The 14,528-nt window shown below is 35.1% G+C and overlaps 1 protein-coding gene across 1 annotated transcript in view; it reads left to right on the top strand.

Annotated features, from left to right (window-relative positions):
• myo10 (myosin X) overlaps positions 1-14,528 on the top strand; it is a 105,869-nt gene that overhangs the window by 46,077 nt on the left and 45,264 nt on the right. The window contains exons 5-15 of the mRNA XM_056479884.1: positions 3,432-3,569; positions 3,914-4,038; positions 5,659-5,672; positions 5,777-5,861; positions 8,195-8,298; positions 10,076-10,205; positions 10,325-10,443; positions 11,831-11,977; positions 12,276-12,376; positions 12,479-12,545; positions 12,629-12,721. Coding sequence (XP_056335859.1) covers positions 3,432-3,569; positions 3,914-4,038; positions 5,659-5,672; positions 5,777-5,861; positions 8,195-8,298; positions 10,076-10,205; positions 10,325-10,443; positions 11,831-11,977; positions 12,276-12,376; positions 12,479-12,545; positions 12,629-12,721 — 1,123 coding nt within the window. The remainder of the gene's footprint in view (positions 1-3,431; positions 3,570-3,913; positions 4,039-5,658; positions 5,673-5,776; positions 5,862-8,194; positions 8,299-10,075; positions 10,206-10,324; positions 10,444-11,830; positions 11,978-12,275; positions 12,377-12,478; positions 12,546-12,628; positions 12,722-14,528) is intronic.

Below are 14,528 nucleotides of genomic sequence, written 5' to 3'. Positions count from 1 at the left end.
GCGGTTCTAAAACAGACCCAACCGCAAAAATTACTGTGCCTTTTTGAACTAATCCAGCTGCTGTAGTCCGATGTGCTGTGCATTATGAAATGTGGAGGAAAAATATTTGTTGACATTGCTTTACTAACAATTTTAAACAGAGAGAAAGAGGGAAAAACTGATGAATCGTTGGAATTTTCCGGAAGAGGCCCAAACGAACCGCACCAAGATGACATGTCACAGTTTATCAAAATTAATTCACACCACCTCCTGAAGTGACTTGCGCTTCGTCGTTTGCAATGCATTAAAACATTGTTTTCCAGCCGCAGCTGCGCTAAATAACTAACTCTTTAACTACCTCTTTAACTAAACAACTAGCTAATGAACACTAACTAACTCTTTAACCAACAAACCTTTTAACTAACTAACTCTTTAACTACCTCTAACTAACCAACTAACTAATTAACGCTTTAACTAACTCTTTAGCTATTTAACTAACTAAATCTTTAACTAACCCATAGTACAATAATCTAACACCAAATAGCACAGTACTAAAGTTTCAAACCGACACCCTAAAAATAGCAAAAAGTAGTCAGTATTCTCTGTATACTAAAAACCAGCTTCAGATTACAGCAATTCTAATGCAGAAATATGACCACATTTGCTTTCACATTTACACCTCTCCTGACCTACAGCATGTCCCGTGTCCTGTGTTTTACGTTCCCTTGTGTCCTCGTTTGCAATGAGTTTTCAGGCAGTCTGAGCTCAAATCTTCCTGCCGTGACCTTAAACCTCAGCTCTGACCTCTCAGCAAGGTGTGAGTTCAAACTCACGGCCGTCTGACAGCGCTCATTACGCTGGCATGCAGAGGGTAAAGGTTGCAGACGGCTGTGTTTGTTCTCCACACTGCAGATCCCTCATCAGCTTTAGGGAGAGCCGACGTACAGAAAAAAAGCTGGCAGAATACCTGACCACTGCAGCCAAACCTCAACTAAGAAAAGCCCTGAGCATGTACAGACTCAGCAAACATGCGGACAGTCTGACTCTTATTGCAGTGAAATCCAGGTAGAAAATCAGGTCGTGCCTCTTAAACACATGCAGTAACCATGCAGAGTTGGGGAATGCTTGGCTTTGCCCTTTTTGCAAACCACAACAAAAGCATTTCAATGGAAATGTAATACCCACAAACTCCCCGACCTGCTGGATGAAACCACAGGGAGCGCAAACAAGTCTTGCCTTATGAAAAGGGTAACCTGGTAGAACACAAACAAAAAACTTTGATTCGATCTTGGAAATGGATTCTATCTGTGCAGATATAAAACACTTTTGCGTTTATCAACAGCATGTTTTTGTGATGATACCTTATCTTTGTGTTTATAAATTTGTAGTTTTTTAGTTTGCATCCCATAACACAAGGCAAAAAAAAAAAATTTCACTGTTTATGCGTTGTTTTATACAATAAGTACTAAAAAAGTATCATTTTTAGGTATATGTAATTTATCTGAGCATTTAAAGATTACGCCGGCACACTCCAAAACTAAATATTGTACTCCTTAAACCATTAATTTTCATAAAGCCTGGCACCTATTCTGAATCATCTGATTTGTGAAAGAAATCAAATCACTCTGAATTCTTATTAATTATTGAATTGAACAGATTTAACTGCAACAACTCACTTATTCAAGCGATCTGGTCAGAACAAGCATCTGATTAATATTTCACTGAATTTACACTTATACATATAAAATGTGTGCACTGTAAAAATGCGATTAGTTTATTTAAAAGTGAGTATACCTGTTAAGTTGACTCAACTTAGTTTTTATAATTATGCACATAGTTCATTTAATTGTGTGCGACTTGTTCACACACCTTTGTTAAATTAAAGTCAATCAATCACTTTAAAAGTAGAGTGGAGTTAACTGTGTTTTGGGAGTATTTTGGAGTGTATGTTGAGTTTTTTTCATGTTATTGATCAAATGTCTGGATATGAAAGAAACTAACATATGCAATTTGTGTGAATCTGTTCTTCGGAAGAGCTTATCAGCCTTGTACCGCACGTTCATATTATCTGTGTTCATTTAAACATTGCAGATTATGTCTTAAATGAAAGTAAGCCGTTTCTGTCTGCTTAAAAATCTGTCATGTGAACATTTTTGGTACATTATGTCTTAAAGGGGTAGTTCACTCAAAAATGAAATTCCTGCCATCATTTCTTCGCCATTAACCTATTTGATATTTTTTTGTTCTGTTGAAAACAAAAGAAGATATTTTAAAGTATGTTGGAAACCTATAACTATTGATAAAAACAAATATTATGAAAATTTATAAGTAAATTGGGGCGTCACGGTGGCGTAGTGGGTAGCACGATCGCCTCACAGCAAGAAGGTCGCTGGCCGGCTTGGTCAGTTGCCTTTTCTGTATGGAGTTTGCATGTTGTCCCCCATGTTCGCATGGGTTTCCTCCAGGTGCTCTGGTTTCCCCCACAGTCCAAAGACATGCACTATAGGTGAATAAGCTAAAATTGGCCGTAGTGTATGTGTGTGAATGAGTGTGGGTGTTTCCCAGTGTTGGGTTGTGGCTGGAAGGGCATCCACTGTGTAAAACATATGCTGGATAAGTTGGCGGTTCATTCCGCTGTGGCGATCTCTGATTAATCAAGGGACTAAGCCGAAAAGAAAATGAATGAATGAGTAAATGGTGGCAGAATTTTTATTTTTGTGTGAACTATCCCTTTAACGTAACGTATCAAACAATACAATTATTTGAATAGAAAGATGCATCATGATACGTCGAGAATCATTTGATAATTAATTGTCTTAATCGTAATTGAATATAATTATGGGATTAGTGTAGATTTACATTTTTCTAAATCATAATATAACTACAAAACTAGCATAGCATGAAAAATATCTTGATTTCAAGCTTTTAATGTCTATATCACCATTAAAATGTAAAAGGTTTTGCACTACTTCTCTCTTGTAGTTTAATGTATGAATTTAATCTTATGTTTATTTAATGTTTTTAAAAATTGTAAAAATATAAAAAGATTTAAAACTAAAATTTAGGTCCAGTTCAAAACATCTGCTTTTTTATTTTTGTATATTTTAAAATTTGCTTTGTTTCTGTAATGGCAAATATAAAGTCATAACTCAACTGTTTAGTGTCACATAATCCTTCAGAAATCATTTTGAGTTTGAAACTAATTTCTATACACAAAATTTTGAACAGCAGTGTGTGTTTGTGTGTGTTATTCAAGTATTTATTTATGCTTTTGCTTTTACAATATGTTGACTGCATTGTGCAGCTAAAGCTTCTTGAATCTTAAAAGACTTCTTGAATGAGAGCTTGAATGGAACTGCCCTCTTCTGGCCACATCTGCTCATTACAACTCTGCTAATGAGCATCTGTCAGCGCTCAGATCTTCTGTTTTTCTCTTTGCATGTGTGTGTCAGTGGTGAGAGTGGAGCAGGTAAAACTGAGAGCACTAAGATGATTCTGCGCTTTCTGTCTGCAATGAGTCAACAAAGTGCAGCGCTTTCAACTACAAAAACAGCATCGTCACATGTCGAAGAGGCGATTCTGGAAAGCAGGTACATACACATGATACATAATTAAATTCAGTTCAATTCATCTTTATTTCTATAGCGCTTTTAAAATTTAGATTGTGTCAAAGCTGCTTAACATAGAAGTTCTAGTATATTGAAACTGCATCAGTCCAGTTTTCAGAGTTAAAGTTCAGTTTAGTTCAGTTCAGTGTGATTTAATTTTCGCTGCTCAAAGTCCAAACACTGAAGAGCAAATCCATCGATGCGCAGCTCCACAAGTCCCAAACCAAGCAAGCCAGTGGCGAGGAGCAAACTTCAAGTGACGAAAGTGAAGATGAATTATTTGCTGTACACACATTACATGCATGTGTCTTTCTCTGTTTCTGTAGTCCAATAATGGAGGCATTCGGAAATGCCAAAACTGTTCATAATAACAACTCTAGTCGCTTTGGGAAGTTCATCCAGCTTCATTTCAGCCAACATGGAAACATCCAGGGAGGAAGAATCACAGACTGTATCCTCTGTTTATGCGTTGTTTTGTGTGTTTTTACACAGATAATGTTAGTCCTGTTTTGAATCTGCTGCTATACTTGTGCAAAGGCATTTGTAGCTCCGCCTTTTTTTTTAAAATACCACAATCTCATTTGAATTTAAAGCGACAGTCATCAAAATGGCACTATTTGGATCAAGGTCTAAAAGGGGCAGTTTCAAAGAGTTATAATATATTTTTATGGGGTATTTTGAGCTGAAACTTTACATGCACAGTCTAGGGAGGTCAGAGATTTTTTTTGTATTTAAAGTTTACGTCAGTACATTATTGTACAAAACTCTTATTGTACTCTTTACTCCATTAAAGGTTGTCACCTGTTCTGATTCATCTGAATTGTGAAAGAAATCAAATCAGACTGAATTGTTAATTAGCGAATTGAATCAGACTATTTTAATTTTTATTCTATTTTTAATTTACTGTATTGACACATAATGAATATAAAATGTGTGCACTGTAAAATACGATTTGTTACTTTATTTAATAAGTGAGTACACACGTTGCCCCAAAAATTACAAATTGACTTAAAAAATTGAGTAAATCTTTTGTAAACTTGGAAATTGAGTTGACTCAATTTTTATTTACTTAATAATTTTAAGGCAATATGTTTAGTCAATTAAAAAAAATTTAAGTCAGCTAATTGCTTTTTACAGTTTATGAAGTGTTTTTAATGTACAAAATGTTGTCCTTTGTTGCGTCTGTAAAGAGTCGGGGTACAACAGGGGTGAGGATACAAATACAGTTTATTAGGAGTAATGTCAGGCAGGCAATGGTCAAAACAGGGACAGTCAGAAGCATGCATATGATATAAAAGCGTGGTCAAAATACAGGCGAATGGTCGGGACAGGTGGCTAAACAATGTAAATTGTAAAACAAAGCAAAGGTCAAAAACACGGTCAGACAAAGGAAGCGCTTCGTAATGCTCACTTACAGATCACAAGACTAAGCAAATATGTGTGTGTGTGTGCTGTGTTTATTGTCTGGGTAATCAGTCCTCACAAGCTTCAGGTGTGTGTTTGCAATCAAGGGGGATCTGGGCCAGGTGTGTGAGTGCAGGGAATGATGGGATTTGTAGTTCATTTTGGTGGCGGAATTGTAGTCCGGCTGATTGTGCATGTTTTCCAGTGATCTGCAAGGCCTAAATCGCTAGTGATCGTGACAGCGTCTTATTTAATATTGTGTTTTTATTTTTTGTTCTACACACATTTTGTGTTTGCTGTGCTTGATTTTTCTAGGATATAAGATAGATTGTTTTTGTTTTTTTTTACTTGTTTGGGCTCTTGAATAATGAAATATGAGTATTGTTATCAGTGTATGACAAGTTTGGTAATAAAATGTAAATTAATAAAATAAGTAAATTAACATTCATCTGTAAGTTCTTTTTACTTTTAATACTTAGTAAATGAAAAAATCCAGTACTTTTGTATTTTGTAACATAATAGTTTTACCTGTAATCGCATCTGTACTTTTACTAAAGTGCTTGATTTGTGTATACTTCATTCACCACTTTAGCTTTATTTATCAGGCTGTAGTCTAATGTCAGTTTTCTGTCTGCATTTCCCTTAACGTTTTATTTCCAACACACAGACCTTTTAGAAAAGGTGAGTTTCACTTAAATGCATAGATCTTTTGCATGGGTGTCATTTATGTGGGTCACGAATCCTGTTTTTGTTGAACTCTGATTGTCTGTTTGCATTTCTATCAGAATCGTGTCGTGCGTCAAAATCCAGGTGAAAGAAATTATCACATATTCTATGCTCTGCTGGCGGGAACCAGCGCCGAACAGAAGGGTGAGTTTAACATTTGCCACACATTTCCATTTGAGACCTTTTTAACTGATTTATTGGAGACTGAAGTTGCCATTAAAGTGTTTTAAAAGTTTTATACTCTCAAAGGAATGCAGTAGATTACCTTTAAATGCGATACAACAAGAAATTGTTGTCCACACATGAAAACATGGCGAAGAAAAGCAATCAAATATAAGGCTATAAGAAGAGTGTGCGTTTTTTGTTTTTTTAGCTATCATTGTTTAGTCATTTTTTGCTTTTGAAATCCACATTTTTCATTGTTGACTGTTTGCATTGCTGTTTTGCAATACATTCAAATCAGATCAGCTTTTTCAGAATGCCTTTTTTCTGTTGTGGAAAATATAATGTAAACTGCAGTAAAACAAAAACATTTTTTTACCTGGCATCTTTTTTATATATCTTGCTTAACCCAAATGTATTGTTCAAATTTACTACCCTTTCGTCATGTTAGTGGCTGTTTTTGCCCCATTGACTTCCATTATAATGACATTTTTTGTCTGCAGAACCTTGACACCAAATAATAAAGAGGTTGGGAAGAGCTCAAATTTGTAATTTAACTGTTGATCATCAGCTGGTAACCCTTTAGATAGGCCTGTGCAAAAAGCTTTTTGCTTTTATATGGGGTTCTGTTACATCCTTTTAGATGTTAATATTAAACTAAGGGTATTTGACATAACATTTAATTGTTTAGTGTGTGTGTGACAAATGAATGGAGAAACAACTGAAAACCAAATATCACTGCAATTGGTTGAACTGGACAAGTTCACAAGCAAACTCATCGCAAATTCAAATCTCAAACTATTTTAGACAAGAGCATTAAGCACAATCAACAAGAAAACACATTCTCTCAGACTAGTCCTCGCAAGAGAGACTGTGCTCACAGAGACCCACAGACAGAGTGAGAGCGAAAGAGAGAGAGAGAGATCGCCATTGCAGTTTGAGCTTGGCTTTTAAACGCTACGCCGAACAGCAATTGGTGGCACGAACCCAGCGTCAGCAGCCAACGTCATCAGCACGAAATGCAGATCCTCCAATGCCGTTCGTATCTGTAACACGCATAAAACGACACACCCACACAACTCCAAAGTGCATTCTGCAAGTGAACATAACAGGCTCTATGGAGTATAATGGCAAATTATAGTGTGCGTGCATAAATACACTTAGCACTTACTATGTTTACTATGTTTTGAGAGCTGGGCTGCTTATTTTCATTTTCTCAGACATATCAAGTATGCAAAGGTCTCTCTCTCTCTCACACATGCACTCACTATAATCTATAACATGATATAAAAGCCAGAAACTAAGCTTTTTTTGCACTGCAACAAATGATCAACAGCTAAAATGACACATTTTACCTCGTCCCAACAGCGAAAACCACCAACAATCAATAATGCATGATTATATGGTGTCATGGCAATAAAAAAATCATTATAATGAAAGTCAATGGGGCAAAAACTGCCACAAACTGGGTAACAAAAGGGTAGTAAATTTACCCAGAGTGTATTTTTGAGTTTTTTTCAAAGCATTTTCCCAAAAATATAGTTCAAAATAAGATTTGTCACCAAGAATCATTCCATTTGCTAAAACACAGAGAAAGTTATGGCCAAATGAATACTCAAAATCACATCATAGTACATGAAAGCATCCCCAACAGTACACAAGGGTTAGCTTGCACACTTTAAAAATCTGTTTCCTTATTAAACAAAATTGTCAGTTTGGTCAGTCCTTCAAGTTTTATATTGATATTAAGTTACATATTAATTTATATATATATTACATATTTAATTAATAACTTATATGTTAATTTTATGAATTTAATTTAATGCCAAATCACACTAAATTGTAAAAACTGTCTTTGAAATTAATCGAAATAAAATGCCTCATGATTTACAATAGTGTTACCAACTGAGGTTGATTTTTTTCTTCCCTCGTTTGATGTTCTTTACTGAAAACAGTCAGATTTTGCTGCATATCTGAACTGTTTTAACATTTTACCCATTTCTTCTTTTTTAATTAAATAAATTTGCATGTTTTTCAAATGTTATTTTAAATCAAACTAAACTTCACAGAAGTCTATTTCAGCATGAAATATATGACACTAGGTGACAAAGAGGAGATTACAGGCTTCATAATGAGCCACACTGTTGTTATTCACGGTTTTCCCACTGAAGTCACATAAACCAGACTTGATCTGCTGCTGATGTCACTGATGTCAGATCAGATGGAGAAGGCAGAAGGTCACCGTATCAGAATGAATCAGTGACTATCAGTTTGTTTAAGGTCAGTGTTTTTCTCTGTCTCTCGTTTTCTCACAGAGTCCTTCTCCCTCTCCGCTCCGGAGGGCTTTCATTATCTGGGTCAGTCAGGATGTGTGAAGGACAAAGCCATTAATGACACTGAGACGTTTCAGGAAGTGCTGGTGAGACAGTCATAACACGACAACACATCACCCACCGTCTGATTGCTGTACAGTAGATCAACACACACACACACACACACACACACACACACACAGAGAGAGAGAGAGAGAGAGAGAGAGAGCTACCCTTCTAGTTTTACAAATTTGCATCCTTACATGTCACAAAACACACACACACGCACTTTACTACTGTTTAAGTACACATTTTGATTTTGAAGTTTTGTCATTTTACATTTTGTTGATACAAGTGTAAATCTTATTAAGTAAAGGCAACAATAACATCATACATAAATATGTATGTATGGCGACACAGTGGCGCAGTGGGTACAATGTCGCCTCACAACAAGAAGGTCACTGGTTCGAGCACCGGCTGGGTCAGTTGGCTTTTCTGAGTTTGCATGTTTTCCCCATGTTGGCATGGGTTTTCTCCGGGTGCTCCTGTTTCCCCCACAAGTCCACAGACATGCGCTATGGGTGAAATGAATAAGCTAAATTGTCCGTAGTGTATGTGTGGGTGTGAATGAGTGTATGGGTGTTTCCCAGTGCAGGGTTGTGGCTGAAAGGGTATCTGCTGCGTAAAACACATGCTGGATAAGTGGGCGGTTCATTCCGCTGTGGCAACCCCTAATTATTAAGGGACTAAGCCGAAAAGAAAATGAATGAATATGTATGTATGTGTTCACCCTTTTCTTACACTTCTTGATGCTTTGCTTGCATTATGGAAATTATTTCCATTATGTTTTAACTAACTAACTTTAAATGTTTATCTTTTCTGTAATTGATTTGAAGACAGAAATCCGACCCCATCAAAACCAACAGATATTAAAAGGAAACTTATTAGAATTAGCTAATTGCTTGATTAGCTAATTGATTTCAATAATTGAATCAATAATTGATTTAAAGGAATTATCAAAAGTATTATAAACTTAAAATTTGTATTTCCACAATAGTATTACGGTTGTATTATGTGACATGACAGTTTTTTAATATATATATAAATGTTAGGAGGACTATATCAAACTTTTTTTTTCATAATATTTTATTAAGCAGATACTTGAATGACAGTAAGTACATGACGAGTAAACTGCATAGTATTATCTTCTGGTTTTGAACATACGGAATAATAATAAAATACAGATATGTAAAAAATATCAAACATCATTTATACATTTTGTAGAAGTCTACCTCTGTGCCCCTTTTTGAGCAATTCCTATCCCGTTTTAGACTACATCAAAGGCCTACCCTGTTCTGTTGATATCAGCTCTAATACACCGTAAACTACTGGAAAGAGGGAATATTTACTCCTTAGAGGGATCTTTTTATCCATATAAACAGTCTATTTTTACTCTATTTTACTCATTTATTTGTAACCTAACTTAATTTTTCAAATTTTGATTTGTTTTCTCTTTTCCTGAGGATGTTAGTTTTTGATTTATTAATTTTATTTTATTTTAATTTGGGGGCATAGTGGGAAAATAAGAAAACTAAGACAGTCTGTATTTTTTCTTATTCTGTATTATATACTACTGTGTATGGTCTTGTTAAATACCAATAAAAAATAAATAAATAAATAAATAAAAATTTGCTATAGCCAAACAGCAAACTATTTTAGCTATAATAGCCATTTAAAATGCATTTGCTATAAAAAACCCAAACAACATCATCATCATGCTCAAATTGCAGTTTAAAAGCAAATGCACTGACATTTTTCTCATCTTTACATATTTCATATTTGTATTAAAACAGTATTTTGCTGTTTATTTGTTTTTGTTTAAAGAATGCACTAAGGACAATGCAGTTTGGAGAGGAGAACATTAAGGAGGTGCTGAGGCTCCTGTCAGGAATCCTGCATGTGGGAAACATTGAGTTTTTAACAGCAGGCGGAGCACAAGTTTGCTCTAAAGCAGGTAAACACTTCCCTCCATTCCTTTCGGCTATCTTTCACATTGTCTTGAAACTATGAATTACTTGACATTACTGATGCTAATTGCATGGTGTTGAATAACTGAATTTGGTGTATGTGTAGCTCTCAGTAAAGCTGCAGATCTTCTGGGGTTGGATTGTGCTCAGCTGGCTGAAGTTTTGACCCACAGATCAATGATTCTCAGAGGAGAAGAGATCAGCACACCGCTCACTGTAGAGCAGGTAAACTGTCTTTCACCACTCACTTTTATAGTATGGACAGAAGTATTATCAAAGTCAGTAGAGACCAAACTACTATTTCTTAATGATTGTATATATTTCCAAATGTTTTTCAGTTCAGTGACATTACAGTTAAGCTTAAGAAACATCATTACAGCTGAAATCAAGTCTATCATATAACTAAGATAAGGATTAATACAGCATTTTATTATATTTATTACATATGAAGTTACTGTAAATGAGTGCAGAAACTCTCCCTCCCTCTAGAGGACTTCACAAGTAATTGCATTCCTTGAATAAACATTACATTTTCTTTCGGCTTAGTCTCTTTGTTCATCAGCGGTCACCAAAACGGAATGAACCGCCAACTTATCCAGCATATGTTTTGCACAGCTGATGCCCTTCCACTTGCAACCCAGTATTGGGAAACACCCATACACTCTCAAATTCACACACACACACACTACAGCCAATTTAGTTTATTCAAATCACTTATAATATATGTATTTGGACTGGGAGGAAACCCGAGCACCCAGAGGAAACCCACGCAGATGCAGAGATGCAGAAATGCCAACTGACCCAGCCAGGACTCGAACCAGCAACATTCTTGCTGTGAAGCGACAGTGCTAACCACTGAGCTGATTCATAAAATATAATAGTTTACAAAAATTATAATCACACAAATGGATTTCAATGTATTTGTATTACTTTTTTAAATAATATGTTTTTTAAAATAAAAATAATACTCAAAATGTAATGTACTTGTGTAATGTAAATTAAGTGTACCTTTTCAGTATTGAACTGCAAGTGGCAGTAAACCAACAAAAACACATACTTATGATATACTTTTTCTTTTTTCATTTTACACCTTAATTAACCAAATTTAAGTGAATAATAAATAAAAAAAACATACAGTTATTCTACACTTCTTAATCAAGTAATTAGAGTGATATCTGATCATAGTTTGTTGACTCTGACTTTTATATCATTTTTTAAAACTAATAATCAATTCTACAATTTTGACAGAACTCCCCGTAAAAAATATTCTGTTTAATTTACTTAAAACTATTCTCTAAGTTCTGAAAATAAATAAAAATTTCTTAACTTAATTTCAATGTTATAATTTCACCACCTCTTGAAATTTTAGCAGTGCTAAACTCTAATTTCAAGAAATTTCCCACAAGAGACTATTTCTTTACATTCTGCATGAATTAGATGCTCTTCTTTCCCTCAGTTTTTTATTTTGACAACGTATAATTTACTGTATATCCCAAAGTCCCTAAAATGTATTTTATTTGCTGATACCAATTAATATTGGGTGATACATTGGTGCATTTCTAATAAATCATACACTTTTTGTCAGAATAATAACAAAGTGTGTGTGTTTCAGGCGGTGGACTCGCGGGACTCAATGGCGATGGCTCTGTACTCTCAGTGCTTCACTTGGATCATCCGCAAGCTGAACAACCGAATCAACGGCAGTGAAGACTTCCGATCCATCGGCATTCTGGATATCTTCGGCTTTGAGAACTTTGAGGTGCGAGTCAACTAGGTTTTTTGCTATTGTTGTTGTGCTTGTTTTTTGCTGTCCATTTGAGTTTTGTTTATAGTTTGAATTTGTACTTTGATTGGTGTAGGCCTGTAACATCTGCCAAAGGGACTACCAATGAAAACTAGTTTTTGGGCTAATTTGGGTACATTTACGTCCTTGAGGAACGTTGAATAATGTATACTGTCCCTTGTTGTGAAATGAAAACTGACGAGATTTAAAAGCACCGGTTTGAACACGCGTGGCTACTGTTAAATCCAGTCTTTCTGCTGTATTTCCCTCTCAGGTGAACCGCTTTGAGCAGTTCAACATCAACTATGCAAACGAGAAGCTGCAGGAGTATTTCAACAAGCACATTTTCTCACTGGAGCAGCTTGAGTACAACAAGTAAACCATCACAAATATAAACACACTCAGTACTTCTCTAATACTGTAATTATGTCTAATTCTGTGCCGTTGTAATTGTTTTCTGTGTGTTTTTGCGTATAGAGAAGGGCTGGTCTGGGATGATGTTAACTGGATGGACAATGGAGAATGCCTAGATCTGATAGAGAAGGTAAAAGCAAACTCAAACATACTCAAAAATGGTTGTATGCTGAAATTGTAGATCAGCTGAATCTGTGTGTGTTTTCGCTGCAGAAGTTGGGTTTGCTCGCTCTTGTGAATGAGGAAAGTCATTTTCCTAAAGGCACTGATGGCACACTTCTGGAGAAACTCCACAGCCAGCATTCTGTACGTTATATACACCCTGTATCTGTCATATTTTATAATTTAATTAAGAAATGATGAAAAATAGACTACTGGTGGCTCTAATTAATAATTAAATACATTATGAACATGCATTTTAGTTTGTCTCACCACACAACAAATCTTGTGAATCTTTCTATGAAGCCTGTATATATGTATGGATGTATGTATGTATGTATGTACAGTTGAAGTCTGAATTATTAGCCCCCCTGAATTATTAGCCTTAATTATTAGCTTTTGTAGGTTAATAAGTCTAATAATTTTGTGTCTAATAATTATTAGCTTAAGTAGGTTAATTAGGTTATCTAGGCAGGTTAGGGTAATTCGACAAGTCATTGTAAAACGATGGTTTGTTCTGTAGACTATTTAAGCTAAAAAATTTTGCTTAAAGGAGCTAATAATTTTGACCTTAAAATGGTTGTTAAAAAAATTTAAAACTGCTTTTATTCTAGCTGAAATAAAACATAAGACTTTCTCCAGAAGAAAAAATATTATCAGACATATTGTGAAAATTTCCTTGCTCTGTTGAACATCATTTGGGAAATATTTAAAAAAGACAATAATAATAATTAAAGGGGCTAATAATTCTGACTTCAACTGTTTGTATATATGTATAACGCTTTCAATGGTATTTGTAAAAGTATAGTTCACCCAAATATGTACATTTACTCACACTCAAGTAATTGTAAACGTTTATTTAATCGTTTCTTTTTTCTGTTGAACACCAAAAAAAGACATTTAGAAGAATGTTGTAAAAAAGCAGCTATTGACATCCATAGTAGAAACAAACAAATACTATGGAAGACGAGGGTCCCTATCATACACCCGGCGCAATAAGGCGCTAGACGTGTTTCCACAACATGTTGCTATTTTCAGACCAACGCAACCTTAATTTTCCCGTTTTCCGCCACATTGTTTAAATAGTAAATCCATTTGCGCCACTTTGTGGACTCATGGGTGTTTTGGTCTAGAAAAGAGGTGTGTTAAGGCGAATAGTTAGTGCGTTGCTATTTTGAGGAACTAAAATAGACTGTTCAATAGACCAGCTGAAAGCACAGAGCGTGTTAGATATGTGCCTCGCTTACACATTGCTTAAAACATGCAGGATGTACAGCAATACGCAAATATCTTTACAAATGAAAAAGAATTAAAGAATTAAAATATTTTTTTTAATTATTACTTTCTACATATATAAAAACCACTGCCTTCATGCTTTTTTCATCTCGGGTTTTTTTTTAGTTTATTCATGACAATGTGCTTTGGTATAGTGTTATTGTTATTATTAGTATTATTTATTAAATGCATATTTATATTTGTTCTATTAAAAACAAGCTTAGATTTGTCCACCTGTCAGGTTTTGGACCATATTGGACATAGCATGTGTATTTGGATATAGCTCAGTTGTTTGACCACACTTTGTTATTATTGTTCATTTATTCGTTTGCTGGAAATTAGAACTGAATTTAGAAATAGTTTTGAAACAAATCTTTGTGCTTAACAAATGAAATTAAATATGTAAGCTAATGGATGTCTGTGCATACAACACGTTTCCTTATCCACAAAAGAGAGAAAGTGAAAGTAAAGGCCGATTGGAGGAGGCTCATTCTCTCGCTGCAGATGGCCTGTTTAACTGTTTTCTCGCCAGTGAAGTGTTCAGTTTTTCCACTTACAAAGTCGCCATGTAAATAGCAAATGTGCCATGGCGCGACGCAACTGACTCTGAAAGGGAATGGGAGATGAGACTCTGATTGGTTTATTCTTAAAACACACCCATAACTCATTAAGAGAATAA

This window comes from Danio aesculapii, chromosome 2 (assembly GCF_903798145.1).
Source record: "Danio aesculapii chromosome 2, fDanAes4.1, whole genome shotgun sequence".
Classification (NCBI taxonomy): domain Eukaryota; kingdom Metazoa; phylum Chordata; class Actinopteri; order Cypriniformes; family Danionidae; genus Danio; species Danio aesculapii.
Note: the sequence above shows the minus strand (reverse complement) of the source record. Positions and strands in the feature narration are given on the sequence as shown.